Here is a 25,805-nt window from a genome sequence, read left to right as displayed (position 1 = left end):
AGAGCGGGACGATGGATCTGGATTTGGTGAACATGTTTGTGCTGGCGGGAGGCACGCTGGCCATTCCCATCCTGGCCTTCGTTGCCTCCTTCCTCCTGTGCCCTGCTGCTCTCATCAGGTTCTATTACTGGTAAGCAACGCGTTGGGGCCTTGGTGACCAGGGTTCAGAAACACTCGTTCACCATCCTCATCTACTATAGTGTAGAGATACAGCGCGGAAACAGGCCCCTTCGCCCCACCGAGCCCGCGCCGACCAGCGATCCCCGCACACTAACACTATCCCACACACACACACACTAGGGACAATTTTTACATTTACCAAGCCAATTAACCTACAAACCTGTTCGTCTTGGGAGTGCGGGAGGAAAACTAAGATCTGGGAGAAAACCCACGCAGGTCACGGGGAGAAAGTACAAACTCCGTACGGACAGCCCCCTTAGTCGGGATTGATCCCGGGTCTCCGGCGCTGCATTCGCTGTAAGGCAGTAACTCTACCGCTGCGCCACCATTTCTTGAATCCAGCCGTCTTTACCAGAGTGTCCTCAGAGATTTCCCTTCGATTCATCATTAAAGGTGGTCATGTGCGATGGCCTGACGTTGTGCTTTGTGTAGGTACTGGAGAACAACACTCAGCATGCAGGTGAAAAACGCCGACTACGGCAACTATCGATTCTGCTATTCCACCCGGGGGAAGCCTGGAAATAAACCGTCCATCCTCATGCTGCATGGCTTCTCAGCTCACAAGGACATGTGGTTGTCTGTCGTGAAGGTTGGTCCCATCTCCATATCATATCATATATATACAGCCGGAAACAGGCCTTTTCGGCCCACCAAGTCCGCACCGCCCAGCGATCCCCGCACATTAACACTATCCTACACCCACTAGGGACAATTTTTACATTTGCCCAGCCAATTAACCTACATACCTGTACGTCTTTGGAGTGTGGGAGGAAACCGAAGATCTCGGAGAAAACCCACGCAGGTCACGGGGAGAACGTACAAACTCCTTACAGTGCAGCACCCGTAGTCAGGATCGAACCTGAGTCTCCGGCGCTGCATTCGCTGTAAAGCAGCAACTCTACCGCTGCGCTACCGTGCCGCCCAGTTCATCTTCACTTCACCAAATATCTAAACTTCGGATCTCGACCCCGAAACGTCACCCATTCCTTCTCTCCATAGATGCTGCCTGTCCCGCAGTGTCTACCTTCGATTTTAACCAGCATCTGCAGTTTTTTTCCTACAAATCAAGTTTAGATATTTATTTCACAAAATGCTGGAGTAAATCAGTGGGTCAGGCAGCATCTCTGGAGAGAAGGAATGGGTGACGTTTCGGATCAATAGACAATAGACAATAGGTGCAGGAGTAGGCCATTCGGCCCTTCGAGCCAGCACCACCATTCAATGTGATCATGGCTGATCATTCTCAATCAGTACCCTGTACCTGCCTTCTCCCCATACCCCCTGACTCCGCTATCCTTAAGAGCTCTATCTAGCTCTCTCTTGAATGCATTCAGAGAATTGGCCTCCACTGCCTTCTGAGGCAGAGAATTCCACAGATTCACAACTCTCTGACTGAAAATGTTTTTCCTCATCTCAGTTCTAAATGGCCTACCCCTTACTCGAGTCCCTTCTTCAGACTGATGTCAGGGGAGGGGGCGGGACTTTGTCCTCAGTCAGAAGAAGGGTCTCTACCCGAAATGTCACCCATTCCTTCTCTCCCGAGATGCTGCCTGACCCGCTGAGTTACTCCAGCATTTTGCGTCTACCTAAACTTGATGGATTGATATCTATATCAATATGATATTTTGATCGAATCAGCTTTATCATATGTTATAATAGATTGATTGAATTGATTGAGAGATACAGCATGGAGAGAGGCCCTTCGGCCCACCGAGAACACACGACCAGCGATCGTCGTGACATATGATGAAAGACTGGGTCGACTGGGCTTGTATTCACTGGAATTTAGAAGGACGAGAGGGGAGCTTGTAGAAACATATCAAATTCTTAAGGGACTGGACAGGCTAGATGCAGGAAAAATGTTCCCCATGTTGGGGGAGTCCCGAACCAGGGGGGTCACAGTTTAATAGTAAGTGGTAGGCCATTTAGGACTGAGATGAGGAAAACCTTTTTCACCTAGAGAGTTGTGAATCTGTGTGGAATTCTCTGCCACAGAAGGGAGTGGAGGCCAATTCACTGGATGTTTTCACAAGAGAGTTAGATATAGTTCTTAGGGCTAACGGAATCAAAGGTTATGGGGAAAAAAGCAGGAACGGGGTACTGATTGTGGATGATCAGCCATGATCATATTGACAATAGACAATAGGTGCAGGAGGAGGCCATTCGGCCCTTCGAGCCAGCACCGCCATTCAATGTGATCATGGCTGATCATTCTCAATCAGTACCCCGTTCCTGCCTTCTCCCCATACCCCCTGACTCCGCTATCCTTAAGAGCTTTATCTAGCTCTCTCTTTAATGCATTCAGAGAATTGGCCTCCACTGCCTTCTGAGGCAGAGAATTCCACAGATTCACAACTCTCTGACTGAAAGAGTTTTTCCTCATCTCAGTTCTAAATGGCCTACCCCTTATTCTTAAACTGTGGCCCCTTGTTCTGGACTCCCCCAACATTGGGAACATGTTTCCTGCCTCTAACGTGTCCAACCCCTTAATAATCTTATACGTTTCGATAAGATCTCCTCTCATCCTTGAATGTCGGCGCTGGCTCGAAGGGCTGAATGGCCTCCTCCTGCAACCATTTTCTTTGTTTCGATGTTTCTCAGCGATGTAACTCAGCAGCCCAGGCAGCATCTCTGGAGAACATGGATAGGTGACGTTTCACAGAGTGCTGGAGTAACTCAGCAAGTCAGGCAGATCTTTGGCGATAAAGAATAGGTGACGTTTCAGGTTGGGACCCTTCTTTAGACCATCTGAAGAAGGGCCCCGATCCAAAACATCACCCACCCTTTTTCTCCACAGATGCTTCCTGACCGGCTGAGTTACTTCAGCACTTGGGGGCTATTCTTTGGTATAAACCAGCATCTGCAATTCTTTGTTTCTGCAAAGTGATACCCAACTGCCCATCTCCAACCTGTCCAATCCTTGACCTTCCAAAAGGTTGCACTCTGGTTTTCACCCAGCCCGACACATTGCCCGGTTGTGCTTGCACTGTGCATTGTTCACTGCACGGTGCATTGTTCACTGCACGGTGCATTGTTCACTGCACGGTGCATTGTTCACTGCACGGTGCATTGTTCACTGCACGGTGCATTGTTCACTGCACGGTGCATTGTTCATTGCCCGGTTGTGCATTGTTCACTGCACGGTGCATTGTTCACTGCACGGTGCATTGTTCACTGCACGGTGCATTGTTCACTGCACTGTGCATTGTTCACTGCACGGTGCATTGTTCACTGCACGGTTGTGCATTGTTCACTGCACGGTGCATTGTTCACTGCACGGTGCATTGTTCACTGCACGGTGCATTGTTCACTGCACGGTGCATTGTTCATTGCCCGGTTGTGCATTGTTCACTGCACGGTGCATTGTTCACTGCACGGTGCATTGTTCACTGCACGGTGCATTGTTCACTGCACGGTGCATTGTTCATTGCCCGGTTGTGCATTGTTCACTGCACGGTGCATTGTTCACTGCACGGTGCATTGTTCACTGCACGGTGCATTGTTCACTGCACTGTGCATTGTTCACTGCACTGTGTATTGTTCACTGCACTGTGCATTGTTCATTGCCCGGTTGTGCATTGTTCACTGCACTGTGCATTGTTCATTGCCCGGTTGTGCATTGTTCACTGCACTGTGCATTGTTCACTGCACGGTGCATTGTTCACTGCACGGTTGTGCATTGTTCACTGCACGGTGCATTGTTCACTGCACTGTGCATTGTTCACTGCACTGTGTATTGTTCACTGCACTGTGCATTGTTCATTGCCCGGTTGTGCATTGTTCACTGCACTGTGCATTGTTCATTGCCCGGTTGTGCATTGTTCACTGCACTGTGCATTGTTCACTGCACGGTGCATTGTTCACTGCACGGTTGTGCATTGTTCACTGCACGGTGCATTGTTCACTGCACTGTGCATTGTTCACTGCACTGTGCATTGTTCTCTCCCACAGTTTCTGCCCAAGAACTTGCATCTGATCTGCATCGACATGCCGGGGCACGAGGGAACGACACGCACCTGTATCGATGATTACTCCATAGACGGGCAGGTGAACAGAATCCATCAGGTGAGCCCTTACTCCGTCTCCCGCTTTGAATTTCACCTGTGGAGTCCCAGCTTGGCTGAAAACCACCTCTGTCATAGAGTCGTAGAGTCAGAGTGATACAGTGTGGAAACAGGCCCTTCGGCCCAACTCGCCCACACCGGCCAACAATGTTCCGGCTACACTAGTCCCACTTGCCTGCGCTTGGTCCATATCCCTCCAAACCTGTCCTATCCATGTACTTGTCCAACTGTTTCTTAAACAATGGGATAGTCCCAGCCTCAACTACCTCCTCTGGCAGCAATTCTCTGACTGAAAAGGTTTTTCCTCATCTCAGTTCTAAATGGCCTACCCCTTATTCTTTTCTGAAACCTTTCAAGCTTGACAATATCTTTCCTATAACATGGTGCCCAGAACTGAACACAATGGAACTGTCAGGAGACCGCTTTACCTCAGGCGAGCGTGTAATCATGTATAGTCTTTCCGCTGACTGGATAACACGCCACAAAAAAGCTTTCCACTGTACCTCGCTCGGTACACCTGACAATAAACTAACCTAAACTAATAATAAACTAAAATCGCCAATCGCTGCAGAGTGTAATAATTTGTTGAAAGTACAGGTATGTAGGTTAATTAACATATAACATATAACAACTACAGCATGGAAACAGGCCTGTCCGGCCCTACCAGTCCACGCCGACCATTCTCCCTGACCTAGTCTCATCTACCTGCACTCAGACCATAACCCTCCAATCCCCTCCTATCCATATACCTATCCAATTTACTCTTAAATAATAAAATCGAGCCAGCCTCCACCACTTCCACCGGAAGCCCATTCCATACAGCCACAACCCTCTGAGTAAAGAAGTTCCCCCTCATGTTACCCCTAAACCTTTGTCCCTCAATTCTGAAGCTATGTCCCCTTGTTGGAATCTTCCCCACTCTCAAAGGGAAAAGCCTACCCACGTCAACTCTGTCCGTCCCTCTCAAAATTTAAAAAACCTCTATCAAGTCCCCCCTCAACCTTCTACGCTCCAAAGAATAAAGACCCAACCTATTCAACCTCTCTCTGTAGCCTAAGTGCTGAAACCCAGGCAACATTCTAGTAAATCTCCTCTGTACCCTCTCCATTTTGTCGACATCCTTCCTATAATTTGGCGACCAGAACTGCACATCATACTCCAGATTCGGCCTCACCAATGCCCTGTACAATTTCAACATTACATCCCAACTTCTATACTCGATGCTCTGATTTATAAAGGCAAGCATACCAAACGCCTTCTTCACCACCCTATCCACATGAGATTCCACCTTCAGGGAACAATGCACAGTTATTCCCAGATCCCTCTGTTCCACTGCATTCCTCAATTCCCTACCATTTACCCTGTACGTCCTATTTTGATTTGTCCTACCAAAATGCAGCACCTCACACTTATCAGCATTAAACTCCATCTGCCATCTTTCAGCCCACCCTTCCAAAAGGCCCAAGTCTCTCTGTAGACTTTGAAAATCTACCTCACTATCAACTACTCCACCTATCTTAGTATCATCTGCATATTTACTAATCCAATTTGCCACACCATCATCCAGATCATTAATGTAAATGACAAACAACAGTGGACCCAACACAGATCCTTGGGGCACTCCACTAGACACTGGCCTCCAACCTGACATACAATTGTCAACCATTACCCTCTGGTATCTCCCATTCAGCCATTGTTGAATCCATCTTGCAACCTCACTATTAATACCCAACGATTTAACCTTCTTAATCAACCTTCCATGTGGAACCTTGTCAAATGCCTTACTGAAGTCCATATAGACAACATCCACAGCCTTGCCCTTATCAATTTCCCTGGTAACCTCTTCAAAAAATTCAAGAAGATTAGTCAAACATGACCTTCCAGGCACAAATCCATGTTGACTGTTTCTAATCAGGCCTTGATTATCCAAATAATTATATATATTGTCCCTAAGTATCTTTTCCATTAATTTTCCCACCACAGACGTCAAACTAATAGGTCTATAATTGCTAGGTTTACTTTTAGAACCTTTTTTAAACAAAGGCACAACATGCGCAATGCGCCAATCTTCCGGCACCATCCCTGTTTCTAATGACGTTTGAAATATTTCCGTCATAGCCCCTGCTATTTCTGCACTAACTTCCCTCAATGTCCTAGGGAATATCCTATCAGGACCTGGAGACTTATCCACTTTTATATTCTTCAGAAGTGTCCGTACCTCCTCTTCTTTAATCCTCCTAATTTCCATCACTACTCTACTTGTTTCGCTTACCTCACATAATTCAATATCCTTCTCCTCGGTAAATACCGAAGAAAAGAAATTGTTTAATATCTCCCCCATTTCTTCCGGCTCAGCACATAGCTGTCCACTCTGACTCTCTAATGGACCAATTTTATCCCTCACTATCCTTTTGCTATTGACATATCTGTAGAACCCCTTGGGGTTTACTTTTACATTACTTGCCAAAGCAGCCTCATATCTTTTTTTCGCTTTTCTAATTTCCTTTTTAAGATTCCTTTTACATTCTTTATATTCCTCAAAAACCTCATTTACTCCCTGCCGCTTATATTTATTGTATATCTCCCTCTTTTTCCGAACCAAGTGTCCAATTTCCCCTGGAAAACCACGGCTCTTTCAAATTATTATTCTTTCCTTTCCACCGAACAGGGACATAAAGACTCTGTACTCTCAAAATTTCACCTTTAAATATCCTCCATTTCTCTATTATATCCTTTTCATAAAACAACAATTTCCATTTCACTCCTTTTAAATCCTTTCTCATCTCCTCAAAATTAGCCTTTCTCCAATCCAAAATCTCAACCCTTGGTCCAGATTTGACCTTCTCCATAATGATATTGAAACTAATGGCATTATGATCACTAGACCCAAAGTGCTCCTCAACACATACCTCCGTCACCTGACCCATCTCATTTCCTAACAGGAGGTCCAACACTGCCCCTTCTCTGGTAGGCACCTCTACGTATTGCTGCAAAAAACTATCCTGCACACATTTTACAAACTCCAAACCATCCAGCCCTTTAACAGAATGTGATTCCCAGTCTATATACGGAAAATTGAAATCACCCACAATCACCACTCTGTGCTTACTACTAATATCTGCTATCTCCTTACATATTTGCTCTTCCAATTCTCGTTCCCTATTTGGCGGTCTATATTTAATTAATACACCCCTATAAGTGTACAAGATCTTTTGCATCAGGAGCCTAATGCTTTAATGAGGCGTCAAATGCTGTAAGGATTTTAATTAACATTCTAAACATGTGAACTTGTGCTTCCATGGTAAATAAGCTTATCTCCATGGCAACGTGCCTATTGCCTTGAATAGAACAAGGTCTATTCTGGGTTGGAAGGAACTACAGATGCTGGTTTAAACCAAAGCCAGAAAGAAAAAGCTGGAGTAACTCAGTGGGACAGGCAGCATCTCTGGAGAAAAGGAATAGGTGACGTTTCGGGTCGAGGCCCTTCTTCAGCCTGAGAGTGAGGAGAAAGGGAAATGAGAGATATAGACGGTGATGTGGAGAGATGTAGAACAAATGAATGGAATCTGGAATCTTTTATGCATTGACTCACTAGAGCCAATAAACATCACAACTTAATTTAATTCAGAGTTATGCTATGATGTTCCTTTAGGAAGGAGATGAGGAGGAATTTCTTTAGTCAGAGGGTGGTGAATCTGTGGAATTCTTTGCCACAGAAGGCTGTGGAGACCAAGGCAATGGACATTTTTAAGGCAGAGATAGATGGATGATTGTGTGGGAAGGAACTGCAGATGCTGGTTTAAATCAAAGACAGATACAAAAAGCTGGAGTAACTCATCGGGACAGGCAGCAACTCTGGAGAGAAGGAATGGGTCGAAGTTTCGGGTCGAGACCCATCTTCAGATAGATTCTTGGTTGATACGGGGTGTCAGAGGTTATGGGGAGAAGGCAGGAGAATGGGGGTTGGAGGGGGCGAAAGATCAACCATGATTGAATGGCGGAGTAGATGTGATGGGCCGAATGGCCTAATTCTGCTCCTAACACATGACCTTATGGTTATGTTTCTAATCAGGAAACAGCGATAATTTATTTGCGGAAGGGAAAAGTGCATGATTGTACACCATACAGTCGACAGTAATGTCTTCCAAATGCTTTAACTAATTCTACATCATCCTCTAATGTATAAAGGATTGTGTCTGAAGTGGATTAAATTCATAAGCTGATCTTTTCAGTCGGGCTTCAAACAATAATCCTTGATTTATAGTCATCTAATAAATTTTCTAAAACAGATGATATTCTAGGGTTGAGGAAATTTAAAATTGAATTGCACTGAAGTGCTGTTTAATTTAAGGCTTCAGTGTAGTTTAGTTTTTAGTTTAGAGATACAGCATGGAAACAGGCCCTTCGGCCCACCGGGTCTGTCCTGACCGGCGATCCCCGCACACATTAACACTATCCTACACCCACTAGAGACAATTTACACTTATACCAAGCCAATTAACCATCAAACCTGTACGTCTTTGGAGTGTGGGAGGAAACCGAAGATTTCGGAGAAAACCCACGCAGGTCACGGGGAGAACGTACAAACTCCGTACAGACGGCACCCGTAGTCGGGATGGAACCCGGGTCTCCGGCGCTGCATTCGCTGTAAGGCGGCAACTCTACCGCTGCACCACCGTGACCGCACTGGAAAATAAATGTGTGTTTACTTTACAGATCTGTGTTTTACTGTTTGGGGCGGCACGGTGGGGTCACCCACAGGGAGAGCCTCTGCCGCACAGCGCCAGAGACCCGGGGTTCAATCCTGACCTCGGGTGCTGCACATGTGACCTCTGGGTGCTCTGGTTTCCTCCCTCATCCCAAAGACGTGTGGGTTTGGAGCTTAATTGGCCCCTTTGTAAATTGTCCCCTAGTGTGTAGTGAGTGGATGAGAAAGTGGGATAACATTGAACGGGTGATCGATGGTCGGCATGGACTCGATGGGCAGAAGGGCCTGTTGCCATGCTGTATCTCCAACTAAAACTAAACTAAAACCCTATTTGCAAAAGCCTATCCCTTTTATTCCCCAGGTGTAGTAAAGACGGAGTGTTCTATCTCCCAGCAAACTATTACTGAGCTCAGAATCTCGTTTCTGAATTTAGAGTCGGAGGTTTAATGATTATCACGTGTACCGAGGTACAGTGAAAAGCTTGGCTTGTGTGCTATCCAACCAAGCCAAACACAAGTACAATAGGTAGAGTGAAGAGAAAAATACCAAAATGCAGAATATAGTTTTTCAGCATTGTAGAGTAACAGTTCCAGGGAAAAAGCCCAATGTTGCGATGAGGTTGGTTGGAAGATTGGTACTAGGAACAAAGGAGGACCCGGAGTGGGGGGGACCGCCGTGAGGGGGGGGGGGGAGGACAACAGGGGGGGACCTGGCGCGGATACTTTGTAAATTTGTTGGTGCCCTTTAGGTGGCAACTACTTGCATACCATGGGTGTGCAAGCTAAGAATTTAACTGTTTAGTTTAGAGATACTGCGTAGAAACAGGCCCTTCGGCCCACCGGGTCCGCGCTGACCAGCGATCCCCGCACACTAACACTATCCTACACCCACTAGGGACAATTTATATTACACCAAGCCAATTAACCTACAAACCTGCACGTCTTTGGAGTGTGGGAGGAAACCAAAGATCTCGGAGAAAACCCACGCAGATCACGGGGAGAACGTACAAACTCCGTACAGACAGCGCCCGCAGTCGGGATGGAACCCGGGTCTCCGGCGCTGCATTCGCTGTAAGGCAGCAACTCTGCCGCTGCTGTGCCACCGTGACTGCCACACTGTGAGTTGTCACTTGTGACAATTAAGTATTCATTCATAAAGACAGGTACATGGATAGGGAAGATCTAGGAGGATATAGAACATACACGGGCAGGTGGGACTAGCTTAGGTGGGCCATCTTGGCAGCTCGGCAGGGACGAGTTTGGCCGAAGGACCTGCTTCCGTGCCGTGTGACTGCGAGTCAGACCGTCCAGAATTTGATAACAGAGGGTAAGAAGCTGTTACTGAGTCGGGTAGATCTAGGTCAGGCCGCCTTTGAGTTGAAGGTTTTTTTCTCCTCTCTTTTCCAGTTTGTGGAATGCATTGGGTTGAACAGGAAACCGTTCCATCTGATCGGCACCTCGATGGGCGGCAATGTCGCTGGTGTTTACGCCGCACGACATCCCACCGACCTCTGCGGACTAACGCTCATCTGCCCGGCAGGTACTTCTTTCACCGCCTCCAACCCTCCAGGCTAAGGCAGGACTACACCCTGACTGTCAAAGGTGACGGGGAGAAGGCAGGACCAAGCCTCCACCAGGGCGGTGAATCTGTGGAATTCATTGCTGTGGAGGCCAGGTCAATTTTTAAAAGCAGAGACGGATCAATTCTTGATTAGTACGGCCCGTCAGGGGTTATGGGGGGAAGGCAGGGGAGATAGATCAGCCATGATTGAATGGCGGAGTAGACTTGATGGAAAGCAGTGACAGGATCGGTCAAAGTCAGCATGGATTTATGAAGGGGAAATCATGTTTGACTGATCTTTTGGAATTTTTTGATGGGGTAACAAGTAGAATGGGTAAGGGAGAGCCAGTGGATGTGGTATATCTGGACTTTCAAAAAGCCCCACACGGTCCCACACAAGAGATTAGTGTGCAAAATTAGAGCACATGGTATTAGGGGTAGGGTATTGACATGGATAGAGAAATGGTTGGCAGACAGAAAGCAAAGAGTAGGAATGAATGGGTCCTTTTCAGAATGGCAGGCAGTGACTAGTGGGGTGCCGTAAGGCTCGGTGCTGGGACCCCAGTTGTTTACAATATTTATTAACCATTTATACGAGGGAATTAAATGTAACATCTCTAAGTTTGAGGGTGACACAAAGCTGGGTGGCAGTGTGAGCTGCGAGGAGGATGCTATGAGGATGCAGGGTGACTTGGACAGGTTGGGTGAGTGGGCAGATGCGTGGCAGATGCAGTATAATGTGGATAAATGTGAGGTTATCTACTTTGTTGGCAAGAACAGGAAGGCAGATTATTATCTGAATTATGTCAGATTAGGAGAAGGGGAGGTGCAACAAGACCTGGGTGTGCTTGTACATCAGTCACTGAAAGTAAGCATGCAGGTACAGCAGGCAGTGGAGAAAGCTAATGGCATGTTGGCCTTCATTGCGAGAGGATTTGAGTTTAGGAGCAAGGAGGTCCTACTGCAGTTGTACAGGGCCCTGGTGAAACCGCACCTGGAGTATTGTGTGCAGTTTTGGTCTCCTAATTTGAGGAAGGACGTTATTGTTATTGAGGGCGTGCAGCGCAGGTTCACCAGGTTAATTCCCGGGATGGCAGGACTGACGTATGATGAAAGAATGGGTCGACTGGGCTTGTATTCGCTGGAATTTAGGATGAGAGGGGATCTTATAGAAACATATAAAATTCTTAGAGGATTGTACAGGGTAGATGCAGGAAAAATGTTCCCGATGTTGGGACCAGGGGTCACAATTTAAGAATAAGTGGTTGGCCATTTAGGACTGAGATGAGGAAAAACGTGCTATTGAGGGCGTGCAGCGTAGGTTTACTAGGTTCATTCCTGGAATGGCGGGACTGTCGTATATTGAAAGACTGGATCGACTAGGCTTGTATACACTGGAATTTAGAAGGATGAGAGGAGATCTTATCGAAACGTATAAGATTATTAAGGGGTTGGACACGTTAGAGGCAGGAAACATGTTCCCAATGTTGGGGGAGTCCAGTACAAAGGGCCACAGTTTAAGAATAAGGGGTAGGCCATTTAGAACTGAGATGAGGAAAAACTTTTTCAGTCAGAGAGTTGTAAATCTGTGGAATTCTCTGCCTCAGAAGGCAGTGGAGGCCAATTCTCTGAATGCATTCAAGAGAGAGCTAGATAGAGCTCTTAAGGATAGCGGAGTCAGGGGGTATGGGGAGAAGGCAGGAATGGGGTACTGATTGTGGATGATCAGCCATGATCACATTGAATGGCGGTGCTGGCTCGAAGGGCCGAATGGCCTCCTCCTGCACCTGTTGTCTATTGTCTATTTTTCACCCAGAGAGTTGTGAATCTGTGGAATTCTCTGCCACAGAAGGCAGTGGAGGCCAATTCACCAGATGTTTTCCAGAGAGAGTTAGATGTAGCTCTTAGGGCTAACGGAATCAAGGGATATGGGGAGAAAGCAGGAACGGGGTACTGATTGTGGATGATCAGCCATGATCACATTGAATGTCGGTGCTTACTCGAAGGGCCGAATGGCCTCCTCCTGCACCTATTTTCTATGTTTCTATGGGCTGAATGCCCTAATTCTGCTCCCCTCACTTTTGAATTTATGCACTTAACACAGGTCTATGTGAAAATTAAAAAGAGATAGGTGGGTACAGGTGAGGCGGGTTTTATTGGCAGGTGGGTGGAGTGAGTGACGCAGGCTGGAGGTGAATTGATGAATGAATGAATCCTTTATTGTCACATGTGGCAAGTCACATACCCAAGGTATGCAAAGAGTCGCCACGTAAAGGGCGCTGGCAAAGTTACAAAGCACCCCCGTGCCGGGTCCTCCTTTGAAGAGGAGACAGAGTGTGTCGGGCAAGGGGAGAAGAGGAGTGATATGTAGTCGTAGACCCTCGTTTCCCCTTCACCCTGGCTTCACATTTCACTCCCCCTCTAGCAGTGACCCTGGAGAAGATGGATGGGTGATGCTCTGGGTCGGGACCCTACCTCTGGAGCCTTCACACGCTTCCCCAGGAGAAATATGTAGGAAGGAACTGCAGATGCTGGTTTAAACCGAAGACAGACACAAAATGCTGGAGTAACTCAGGGGGACAGGCAGCATCTCCGGAGAGAAGGAACGGGTGACGTTTCGGGGCGAGACCCTTCCTCATTGACTTCCACATCTACATTCAGTAACCATGAGAGGGGGGGTGGGTTGATGTGGGGCTGCTACATTTTAACGTGATGTGATCTCCCTTTCTGCACGCAGGTCTGGAATGTCCCAAGGAGAGCAAGTTTGTCAAAGGGTTAAGGTCGCTGGAGCAGACAGGAGACGTGAGCAAGGTCCCCCTCATCCCCTCCACCCCGGACGAGATGGAGGAGATGCTGAAACTCTGTTCCTACGTCCGCTTCAAAGTACCTCAGCAGGTAGGCGTTGGCGGCTCGTACCTGGTGCAGAACCTGCCCTCCTTCCACCGGTGGCTGTGGAGGACAAGTCCCCATACCTGGTGCAGAACGTTCCACAGGTGGCTGTGGAGGCCAAGCCGGCAGATGTATATAAAGCAGAGATATGCTGATCTATCTCTCCCTCCTAACCCCATTCTCCTGCCTTCTCCCCGTAACCCCTGACACCCGCACTGATCAAGAACCTATCTATCTATCTGCCTTAAAAATATCCACTGACTTGGGCCTCCACAGCCGTCTGTGGCAATGAATTCTGCAGATTCACCACCCTCTGACTGCAGAAATTCCTCCTCATCTCCTTCCCTGAGGGAACGTCCTTTCATTCTGCGGCCTTGCCCTCTGGACCTGGACTCTCCCACTTGTGGAAACATCCTCCCCGCTTCCACTCTATCCGGGCCGTTCACTATTTGTTTCACCGCGGCCGGAGGAACGGTGTCCCTGGCACACAGCAGCGAGTGTAGACTAACCTGATTCCATCCGTTAAGTGCCTGGAAGTTGCTCGCCCCATCGATAACAGCCGGGCATGTTTCCGAGGGGGCGGAGTGCCATGAATCACTCTGACCCCATCTGCCACGCTGTAAACAGCTACACGGGGCAGAGCTGCAATCAAACAGTCAACTACCTGCATTTTAAAAAAAAGGGGAGAGGCAGCCTGTGTGAGATGTGAAAACAGGAATACATTTATAAGGTGGCGCAGCGGTAGAGTTGCTGCCTTACAGCGCCCGAGACCCGGGTCCGATCCTGACTGCGGGTGCTGTCTACACGGTGTTTGTACGTTCTCCCCGTGACCTGCCTGGGTTTTCCCCAGGTGCTCTGGTTTGTATGTTAAATGTAAGAAAATAACTGCAGATGCTGGTACAAATCGAAGGTATTTATTTCACAAAATGCTGGAGTAACTCAGCGGGTCAGGCAGCATCTCAGGAGAGAAGGAATGGGTGACGTTTCGGGTCGAGACCCTTCTTCAGACTGAGATGCTGCCTGACCTGCTGAGTTACTCCAGCATTTTGTGAAATAAATACCTCTGGTTTGCATGTTAATTGGCTTCGGTAAAATGGTAAATTGCCCCTAGTGTGCAAGATAGCGCTAGTGTACAGGGTGATTGCCGGTTGGCATGGACTCAGTGGGCCAAAGGGCCTGTTTCCACACTGTATCTCGAAACTAAACACAGGATTTACAAAAGATTTGGGTTTAATTCCACTTTCAGAATGTTCAAGGTTCCATTCTGAAATAAATTAGGAGTTTCACTTGTCATAAGGTCATGAGTGATAGGAGTAGAATTAGGCCATTCGGCCCATCACATCTACTATGCCATTCAGGTACGGAGTTTGTACGCTCCCCCCCTGACCGTCGTGGGTTTTCCCCGGGTGCTCCGATTTCATCCCACACTTTAATTGGTTTCTGTGAATTTTCCCTAGTGTGTAGGTAGGTTACTGCTTGTGTCCGGGTGATGGCTGGTGGGCGTGGACTCGATGGGCCGAAGGGCCTGTTTCCGCACTGTATCGTTAAACTCTACTCAGCCAGCAGTGCAAATCCTCTCAAAGTTGAATGAAGATAATGCCGAAACCACGTAAATAAAAGCCAGCATTAAACTTAGCAGGAAAAAAAAACTGCAGATGCTGGTTTAAATCGAAGGTAGACACAAAATGCTGGAGTAACTCAGCGGGTCAGGCAGCATCTCTGGAGAGAAGGAATGGGTGACGTTTCGGTTCGAGACCCTTTTGCTCAGTCGGAAGAAGGGTCTCGACCCGAAACGTCACCCGTTCCTTCTCTCCCGAGATGCTGCCTGTCCCGCTGAGTTACTCCAGCATTTTGTGTCTACCAGCATTAGACTTGTCAGCTTCTGAAACAGAGACGCATTCAATAAATGAAACACAAAACTAAAAGTAAATTGAATTTTCACTGGAGTTCAATCTTTCGACTTCAGACTTCAGAGAAACAGCGTGGAAACAGGCCCTTCGGCCCACTGAGTCCGTGCCGACCAGCGTTCACTCCAAACACTAGTTCTATCCTACACACCAGTCACAATTTTACCGGAGCCAATTAACCGACAAGCCTGCACGTCTTTGCAGTGTGGGAAGAAACCTGAACACCCGGAGAAAACCCACACAGGTCACAGGGGGAACGTACAGACTCCATATGGATAACACCCATAACAACAATTTATTTGCCGTGTGTTTCTTAGATTCTTCAGGGCCTTGTGGACGTCCGATTGCCTCACAATGACTTCTACCGCCAATGTGAGTACGATTTAAAAAAATAATTGCAACGTTCATTAAATAAAATGATTTAGTTTAGTTTATTATTGTCATGTGTACACCGAGGTACGCCGAAAATCTTTTTTTGTCGCGTGCTAACCAGTCAGTGAAAGGGATATACATGATATACATGATTATAGTCAGGCTGTCTGCAGTGTACAGGCATGATTACATGATTATAGTCAGGCTGTCTGCAGTGTACAGGCATGATTACATGATTACAGTCAGGCTGTCTGCAGTGTACAGGCATGATTACATGATTACAGTCAGGCTGTCTGCAGTGTACAGGCATGATTACATGATTATAGTCAGGCTGTCTGCAGTGTACAGGCATGATTACATGATTACAGTCAGGCTGTCTGCAGTGTACAGGCATGATTACATGATTATAGTCAGGCTGTCTGCAGTGTACAGGCATGATTACATGATTACAGTCAGGCTGTCTGCAGTGTACAGGCATGATTACATGATTATAGTCAGGCTGTCTGCAGTGTACAGGCATGATTACATGATTACAGTCAGGCTGTCTGCAGTGTACAGGCATGATTACATGATTATAGTCAGGCTGTCTGCAGTGTACAGGCATGATTACATGATTACAGTCAGGCTGTCTGCAGTGTACAGGCATGATTACATGATTACAGTCAGGCTGTCTGCAGTGTACAGGCATGATTACATGATTACAGTCAGGCTGTCTGCAGTGTACAGGCATGATTACATGATTACAGTCAGGCTGTCTGCAGTGTACAGGCATGATTACATGATTACAGTCAGGCTGTCTGCAGTGTACAGGCATGATTACATGATTACAGTCAGGCTGTCTGCAGTGTACAGGCATGATTACATGATTACATGATTACAGTCAGGCTGTCTGCAGTGTACAGGCATGATTACATGATTACAGTCAGGCTGTCTGCAGTGTACAGGCATGATTACATGATTACATGATTACAGTCAGGCTGTCTGCAGTGTACAGGCATGATTACATGATTACAGTCAGGCTGTCTGCAGTGTACAGGCATGATTACATGATTACATGATTACAGTCAGGCTGTCTGCAGTGTACAGGCATGATTACATGATTACAGTCAGGCTGTCTGCAGTGTACAGGCATGATTACATGATTACATGATTAAATGATTACATGATTACATGATTACATGATTACAGTCAGGCTGTCTGCAGTGTACAGGTACAGGGTATTGGGAATAACATTTCGTGCAAGGTATAGTCTAAAGTCCAAGTCAAGGTAAATCCTGCCTGTGATTCATGGGGCAATTAATCGGTCTCACTTCTTTCTAAGATATTACTCAGGACACTCGGACAGGTACGCGGGGTGTGGGCTCACCACAGGCACAAGGGAGGAGTTTAGATGGGACATTCCGGTCGGCATGGAGGAGCTGGGCAAAGAGTATTTTTAATAGGAATCCGAGGGGTAACTTTTAATAGGAATCCGAGGGGCAACCTTTTTACACAGAGGGTGTTGGGTGTGTGGATCAAGCTGCCAGAGGAGGTAGTTGAGGCTGGGACTATCCCATCGTTTAAGAAACAGTTGGACAGGTACATGGATTGGGCAGGTTTGGAGGGATATGGACCAAGCGCAGGCAGGTGGGACTAGTGTAGGTGGGACTAGTGTAGCTGGGACATGTTGGCCGGTGTGGGCGAGTTGGGCCGAAGGGCCTGTTTCCACACTGTATCACTCTATGACTCTCTACGACTGGTATTCCCCCGAGATGCTGCCCGACCTGCTGAGTTACTCCAGCACTTTTTGTCTTACACAGAATACAATATTCACATATGTATACTGTTGTGCTGCTATAAATAAGAATTTCATTGTTCCATTTTGGGACGTATATGACAATAAAACATGAAGATAGACACAGAAAGCTGGAGAAACTCAGCAGGTCAGGCAGCATCTCTGGAGAAAAGGAATAGGTGACGTTTCGGGTTTTTATTTCGTCAACTCTTGCGTTTCTCAGTTTATTCCGTGTGGTGACCGTTGTCTGCAATAACCATTCACACCCATTGATGTGCTTGTTAGCATTTAATGTACTTTGAAAGGAAGTCTGTATTTAGAACAGATTTGAAAATTATACCATGTATATTCTCGTGACGTTGTTGTAAATTAGTCATTGAAGAAATGTAAAATGTCATGGATATAATTATTTTAAAAACTCAGTTATGGTGTGCCATGAACACAAAGAGAAACAGAGAGGAATTATGATAGAGACACAAGGAACTGCAGGTGCTGGAATCTTGAACAAAAAACAAAGTGCCGGAGGAACTTAGCAGGTCGGGCAGCATCTGTGGGGAGAATGGACAGGTGATATTTTGGGTTAGCACACACACTGTGGACGGCTTAACTGTGGCCCTGCATTGTCTTTCCGCTGACTGGTTAGCACGCAACATAAAAGCTTTTCGATGTACCTCGGTACACGTGACAATAAACTGAACTGAAAAAATGAATCTACAGTATTCTTGCTTCTAATTGAAACTCAGACGTTATTCCAGTCTGAAGAAGGGTCCCGACCCAAAACATCATCTGTCCATTAACTCCACAGATGCTGTGGAGTTCCTCCAGCATCGTGCGCTTTGTTCAAGACTCCGGCATCTGCAGTTCCTGGTGCCTCTCTCGTTATTTCTCTCTGCTACTCTTTTTTAAAAAGTTTGTTTCTCTTTCCTGCTTCAGTCTTTCATCCCTAATTGCAGAAGAGAATCTTGAACTTGGGGCATAAAGGGTCGTGTTGAGTTATTAGATATAATCCAATGTGATTTTTAGTCAAAAGCCACTTTGGCAGCGGTGCCCCATAGGTTCACCAGCTCTGTAAGCAAGGGTGCTGGGGAACATGACACTCGAAATGTCTTTCCAAGCCACGCTCCATCCTCACTCTAGATTCAGGGACAGTTTCTTCCCAGCTGTTATCAGGCAACTGAATCATCCTACCAACAACTAGAGAGCCGTGCTGAGCTAATATCTATCTCATTGGAGACCCTTGGACTGCCTAAGATCGGACTTTACTGGACTTTTATCTTGCACCAAACGTTATTCACTTTTTCCCCTTTATCGTGTATCTGTACACTGCGGGCAGCTCGATTGTAATCATGTATAGTCTTTCTGCTGTCTGGTTAGCACGCAACAAAAAAAGCTTTTCGCTGTACCTCAGTACACGTGAGAATAAACTGATCTCAAACTCAACCTCAGCTCACTAAGACCAATCTGTCTTGTACATAGTTGCCTGGTTTGTCGATTAACAGATTGCGAGACGGTGAGACTAGCCTGACAAAAAACAGAGTTACGATTTTAATTTTTGTAACCTCTTCCGATTCCTTCCCCCTGTAATTGTGCGCAGTATTTCTGGAAATAGCTGGAGAAAAATCAAGGCATACTTTACAGGAACACATGAACCAAATCAAGGCTCCAACACAAGTCATCTGGGGAAAGCAAGACCAGGTAAGTTCTGGGAATATTACATTGAGCACATATTGTGATGTAGACACAAATTGCTGGAGTAACTCAGCGGGACAGGCAGCATCTCTGGAAAGAAGGAATGGGTGACGTTTCGTGTCTGAAAAAGGATCGCTACCCAAAAGGTCACCCATTCCTTCTCTCCAGAGATGCTGCCTGTCCTGCTGAGTTACTCCAGTATTTTGCCACCCTGTACTTCTTGCCTGATGGGAGAGATTTTAGATTTTTTTAGATTTAGAGATAGAGCGCAGAAACAGGCCCTTCGGCCCACCGGGTCCGCGCCGCCCAGCGATCCCCGCACATTAACACTATCCTACACACACTACGGACAATTTTTACATTTACCCAGCCAATTAACCTACATACCTGTACGTCTTTGGAGTGTGGGAGGAAACTGAAGATCTCGGAGAAAACCCACGCAGGTCACGGGGAGAACGTACAAACTCCGTACAGACGGCGCCCGTAGTCAGGATCGAACCTGAGTCTCAGGCGCTGCATTGGCTGTAAGGCAGCAACTCTACCGCTGCGCCACCGTGCCGAGAGGAGAAGAGGGAGTGTCCAGGGTGAGATTTGATTCTGTTGCTGGCCTTGCCAAGGCAGCGTGAAGTGTAGATGGAGTCCATGGAAGGGATGTTGATTTGAGTGACGGTCTGGGCTGCGTCCACAGTTCTCTGCAATTTCCTGCGGTCTTGGATGGAGCTGTTCCTTGCAGCACTTGATATTATCTTCAGTCAAACAAGTATTCATTCAAAACATTCACCTGGAAGCTAAACAATTGGATAATGAATAGGAAAAATAAATATCTGGTCTGCAGAATCAATTAAGAGTCAGTGGATGAATTTGAACGTAAATTTGGGTCATTATGTGAATAGGAGATCAATCCATTACTGGGTGGAGCTGCTGCCTCACAGCACCAGAGACCTGTGTGGAGTTTGGACGTTCTCCCTGTGACCACGTGGGTTTCCTCCGGGTGCTCCGGGTGCCTCCCACATCCCAAAGACGTGCGGGTTTGCAGGTTAATTGGCCTTCTGCAAATTGCCCCTTAGTCAAGATAAATCCTGCCTGTGATTAGTGGGGCAATTAATCGGTCTCACTTCTTTCTAAGATATTACTCAGGGCACCTGGACAGGTACGCGGATAGGAAAGGTTTAGAGGGATGTGGGCTCACCACAGGCACAAGGGGGGAGTTTGGATGGGACATCCCGGTCGGCATGGAGGAGCTGGGCCAAGAGTATTCTTAATAGGAATGAGAGGGGCAACTTTTAATAGGAATGCGAGGGGCAACTTTTAATAGGAATGCGATGGGCAACTTTTTCACACAGAGGGTGGTGGGTGTATGGATCAAACTGCCAGAGGAGGAGGTCGGGAGTGGATGAGAAAGTGGGATAACTCGGGAACGAGCGTGAAGGGGCGATCGATGAATCGCCGGCGTGGACACTGGTTGGGCCGTGGGGGCCTGTTTCCCTGCCGTATCTTTCGACTGGTCGATTGGAAGGTTTACCTTGATATACACTGGAATTTAGAAGGATGAGAGGAGATCTTATCGAAACGTATAAGATTATTAAGGGGTTGAACACGTTAGAGGCAGGAAACATGTTCCCAATGTTGGGGGAGTCCCAGAACAAGGGGCCACAGTTTAAGAATAAGGGGTAGGCCATTTAGAACTGAGATGAGGAAAAACTTTTTCAGTCAGAGAGTTGTGAATCTGTGGAATTCTCTGCCTCAGAAGGCAGTGGAGGCCAATTCTCTGAATGCATTCAAGAGAGAGCTAGATAGAGCTCTTAAGGATAGCGGAGTCAGGGGGGTATGGGGAGAAGGCAGGAACGGGGTACTGATTGAGAATGATCAGCCATGATCACATTGAATGGCGGTGCTGGCTCGAAGGGCCGAATGGCCTCCTTCTGCACCTATTGTCTATTGTCTATTGATGGAGTCATCTAAAGGCTCCTTGTTCCCCTTGGGCGCGCAGGTCCTCGATGTTTCTGGAGCCGGCGTGCTTGCTGAGAACATTCCCGGCTGCCGGGTGGATTTCCTGGAAAACTGCGGCCATTCGGTGGTGATGGAGAGGCCCCGGAAAAGTGCCAAGCTGCTGCTGGAGTTCTCAAACTGGCTGCAAGGCAGAAAATCAGAGAGCAGCAAGAAATTGGCCTAACCCACCCCCCCTCCCCCCAAACAACGCTGTAACGCTGTGGACTGGTAATAAAATGCAACGTTCTCACAATTCCCAAGGAAACACTTCTGATTGGAATGAATGCCTAAAGTCCCTGATTATGAGGAGTATTATTTTACAGCGTTTGATGGTGCGTTCAAAACATATAGTAACATGGCTTTGAAATACTCAGATCATTACCAGCTAATTAAAGCATGCAGTATTTAAAGTCATAGAATCATATGATCACGGAAATCATAGAAAAAGACAACCTTGTCCAAAATTGCCCACGCTTTATCAAAAAAGATTTAAACTTTATTAATTATGCCAGTCACAGGCAATAAAACTGTAATATGTTTCCATTTTTCCAAGGTAGATTTTCCCCAAAATGCATAACTGATTATATAAAACATTAAATGTGTAATTTATATTTAAGTTATAACGGTTAGTTTGTTATTTATTAATTTGTTCCTTATTGTCTGATTAGCGTTCACGTTTAACTCTGTAGAGGTAGTTCAAATAAGTCTTTATTTGAGTCGAAAAGTCAAATAACACTGGAGAGTGACAGATGCAATCAACAATACACAGTGAAGATGTTCTTGTAGGTTCGATAGGGAACCTTTTGTAAAAGTTGCTCACAAACAGTTGCATTTGGCCACTGCACTGACTTTTTATTTTATATATTGTGAACCAAATACTTTATGGTCGTCCAGGCCACATGACATATTCAAGAGAGAGAGTTAGATTTAGCTCTTGGGGGCTGGCGGAATCAAGGGATATGGGGAGAAAGCAGGAACGGGGTACTGATTCTGGATAATCAGCCATGATCACAATGAATGGCGGTGCTGGCTCAAAGGGCCGAATGGCCTGCTCCTGCACCTATTTTTCTATGTTTCTATTTGGAGTATTGTGTGCAGATCCGGTCAGCCCATTTACGGAAAGAATGGGGATGCTTTGCAGAGCTTTACAGGGGAGGTTTACCAGGACGCTGCCTGGGGTAGAGGGTGTTGGCTCCAGGGAGAAGCTGGACACACCTGGGTCATTTTCTCTGGCGTGCTGGAGGTTGAGGGGATAGAAGTATTGCAAAAATGATGAGAGGCATCGATAGAGTAGACAGTCAGTACCTTTTTTCCCCAGGGTGCAAATGTCAAAGACTGGAAGGCATAGCATTAAGGCAAGTTGAAAAGAGATACAGAGGGCAATGAATACCTGGAACACGCTGCCAGGGGTGGTGGTGACAGAAACAACAGCGGTGTTTAAGTGCTTTTGGACCGGCACATGGATACGCAGGGGACGAAGGGATATGGATCACGTGCAGCCAGAGGCGATTACTTTCACCTGGCATGGTCCTCGGCACAAACTTTGTGTGCTGAAGGTCAGGTCCCAGTGCTGACCTATTCCGTGCTCCATGTATACAAAATGCAACAACATCTGGAGAATAATAATTATTATTATTATTAAGGGGTTGGACACGTAAGAGGCAGGAAACATGTTCCCAATGTTGGGGGAGTCCAGAACAAGGGGCCACAGTTTAAGAATAAGGGGTAGGCCATTTAGAACTGAGATGAGGAAAAACTTTTTCAGTCAGCGAGTTGTGAATCTGTAGAATTCTCTGCCTCAGAAGGCAGTGGAGGCCAATTCTCTGAATGCATTCAAGAGAGAGCTAGATAGAGCTCTTAAGGATAGCGGAGTCAGGGGGTATGGGGAGAAGGCAGGAACGGGGTACTGATTGAGAATGATCAGCCATGATCACATTGAATGGCGGTGCTGGCTCGAAGGGCCGAATGGCCTCCTCCTGCACCTATTGTCTATAACCGATTGCATTAACGTTGTCTTCACGTTGAATAAACTTTTCACAGACCTGTTCAATTTAATATTTCGAAAAATAAAAATGGGCATTGATTTAAGTAGATTAAACAAACGAAAAAAATCATTTTGATTTAACTTTTGATCTTGCAGTTTTAGTTTAACGCGTGGTTTGACAATAGACAATAGACAATAGGTGCAGGAGTAGGCCATTCAGCCCTTCGAGCCAGCACCGCCATTCAATGCGATCATGGCTGATCACTCTCAATCAGTACCCAGTTCCTGCCTTCTCCAAACTTATTGGTTTGCTGCCAATAAGTAGAATGCTGCTTGAGTTTCTCATGGAGGCCCTTGGCTGCCCTTGCCCTGGTGGAGGCTGAGCCATCATTGTTTCCGCTGCCTCTACACCTTTCATTCCAGGGAAATGTTTTAAGAAAGATCATAGTTGGTGGACTTCTAGCCTTGTACAGTCGCTGTGTCTGATGTGCATCCTTGCAGATGCAGAGGTGAAATCATCGCTCGTATCACCAGCGGCAGTTTCCTGACATTAATACACGCCCCGGTTATTATTAGTTTAATCCGTGAATGAATTCTGAATTCTGTGAATTCTATTAATGTTGCTGAGATTATACCTTAAATATGTCTGGTGCACAATCAATAGGCTCAACAGTGATCGGAGCAGAATTGGGCCATTTGCCCTCCTCAAGTCTACTCCACCATTCAATCATGGCTGATCTATCTCTCCCTCCTAACCCCATTCTCCTGTCTTCTCCCCATAACCCCTGACACCCGTACCCGTACTAATCAAATGAGATAATCTGGTGGGCATCAATTACTTTGTCACTAAAGATCATGGAGAGAGCCTTATTTGTTCTGGAAGTCAAAGGCTGGATTATTTTTTGGAGGTTGCAGAAAGCACCCATATGTTTTACTCTTGTGCTCTGAGCAGACGATCAGGTTTGTCTGTGCTCTAATGTGGAGGCACAAGCAACTGCAGATGCCGGTTTACAAAAAAAACCCCACAGAGTGCAGGAGTAATTCAGCGACTGTGGGGCAGCATCTCTGGGGAACATGGATAGGCAACACTTTGGGTCGGGACCCTTCTTCAGACCAACTGTGGTGGGGAGGAGATAGCTGGAAGAGAGGTGGGGCGGGATAACACCTGGTAAGTGATAGGCGGAGAAGGTAGACACCAGGAACTGCAGATGCTTGTTTACAAAACAAAAGGCACGCACAGTGCTGGAGTAACTCAGCGGGTCAGGCAGCATCTGTGGAGAACATGGATAGGTGACGTTTCACAGAGTGCTGGAGTAACTCAGTGGGTCAGGCAGCATCTCTGGAGAACATGGGTGATGTTTCAGGTCGGGACCCTTCTTATGGACATATGGATAGAGGTGGGGGGTGAGGTGGGGAGCATTTGATAGGCAGATGACTTGGACAAAGGCCAGAAATAAAGAGACAAAGCGTTCATGTCAAGAGAGTAAAAAATGTTTAAATTGTCATTTGTACCGACAATGGAAGAATGAAATTCTTATCTGCAGCAGCATAACATGCCTGTAAACACAATACGCATAGATAGTATATAATAAACTAATATTCACTAAATAAGCCTAGTACTAGTGAAAACAAAAATGCAATGTCTTTATTGCAGCCAAGTGCAGTCCATAGTTCAGAGTCAATGTCAGGCTTGTTCAAGAGCCTGATGGTTGTCGGAAAGAAGCTGTTCATGAACTTGTTCATCACGAATGTGAAAGTAAATGTGACTAAATCTAATGCATTGTGACTAAACTATTAATAACAGATTAATATATATTTTTTTGTCAGTGCATACTTTAAACTCAAGATGCTAACTGGAACAATGTAAGTTTTGCTATGAAAGCTATCCATTATTTGCTGTAACACATTGTAAATATATTAATATTGGCAGGAAGGAACTGCAGATGCTGGTTTACACCCAAAGATAGACACAAAATGCCGGAGTAACTCAGCGGTACAGGCAGCATCTCTGGAGAAAAGGAAGGGGTGACGTTTCGGGTCGAGACCCTTCTTCAGTCTGAAAAAGGGTCTCGACCCAAAGAGTCACCCATTCCTTCTCTCCAGAGATGCTGCCTGACCCTCTGAGTTACTCTGGCATTTTGTGTCTATCTTCTATATTAATTAATATTGGCTTTGTTTTTGATGATCGGAATCATCTCTCTAAGCCAGCGCTGAATACAAAATACTTTGTTTTTTCTTCCTTTTGAAAAGTTAACGTCATTGAAATAAATGGAATTTACTACTCTGACAAATGTGATTCATGTAGATATTGGGAATATGGAACTACAGAAAAGAAAGTATCCTGTGAGGCTGATGTTCCTAAGCTGATGCACGTGGGGGTTTGAATTCAGGAAACTTTGCATTTTGGACGTTTGGCCTGTATAGGGGTTGCCAACTTCCTCACTCCCAAATATGGGACAAGGTGACATCACCGCCCAGCGCCCCACGTGACCTCACCCAGCCAGCGGCCACGTGCTCCCGCTCTACCAATGGCGGCCGCCCGGGCCGGGAGGCGGGTTGCTATGCAACCTCCATTAGACAAACACACTCGGCCTCGCTCCCCGAACACACTCTGTTAGCCTACACTGTCCCGGCCGACAGCGGCCCACGGGCCGAATACGAGACAAGGGCGGTCCCATACGGGACAAAC

General features: G+C 46.6%; 1 protein-coding gene across 2 annotated transcripts; it reads left to right on the top strand.

Annotated features, from left to right (window-relative positions):
• Nucleotides 1–25,140, top strand: abhd6a (abhydrolase domain containing 6, acylglycerol lipase a). 2 transcript variants are annotated; one of them, XM_078414590.1, is made up of 8 exons: nucleotides 1–130; nucleotides 613–769; nucleotides 4,132–4,245; nucleotides 10,359–10,491; nucleotides 13,250–13,407; nucleotides 15,626–15,680; nucleotides 19,049–19,149; nucleotides 21,134–25,140. In XM_078414590.1, the coding sequence occupies exons 1-8, from the start codon at nucleotides 12–14 to the stop codon at nucleotides 21,314–21,316; spliced, it is 1,020 nt and encodes a 339-aa protein (XP_078270716.1). In that variant the 5' UTR covers nucleotides 1–11; the 3' UTR covers nucleotides 21,317–25,140. The 2 variants fall into 2 exon arrangements, with proteins under 2 accessions (XP_078270716.1, XP_078270717.1); XM_078414591.1 differs by lacking the exon at nucleotides 4,132–4,245.
• Nucleotides 25,141–25,805: the final 665 nt, after the last annotated feature.

The sequence above is a fragment of the Rhinoraja longicauda genome, chromosome 17, assembly GCF_053455715.1.
Source record: "Rhinoraja longicauda isolate Sanriku21f chromosome 17, sRhiLon1.1, whole genome shotgun sequence".
Classification (NCBI taxonomy): Eukaryota; Metazoa; Chordata; class Chondrichthyes; order Rajiformes; family Arhynchobatidae; genus Rhinoraja; species Rhinoraja longicauda.
Note: the sequence above shows the minus strand (reverse complement) of the source record. Positions and strands in the feature narration are given on the sequence as shown.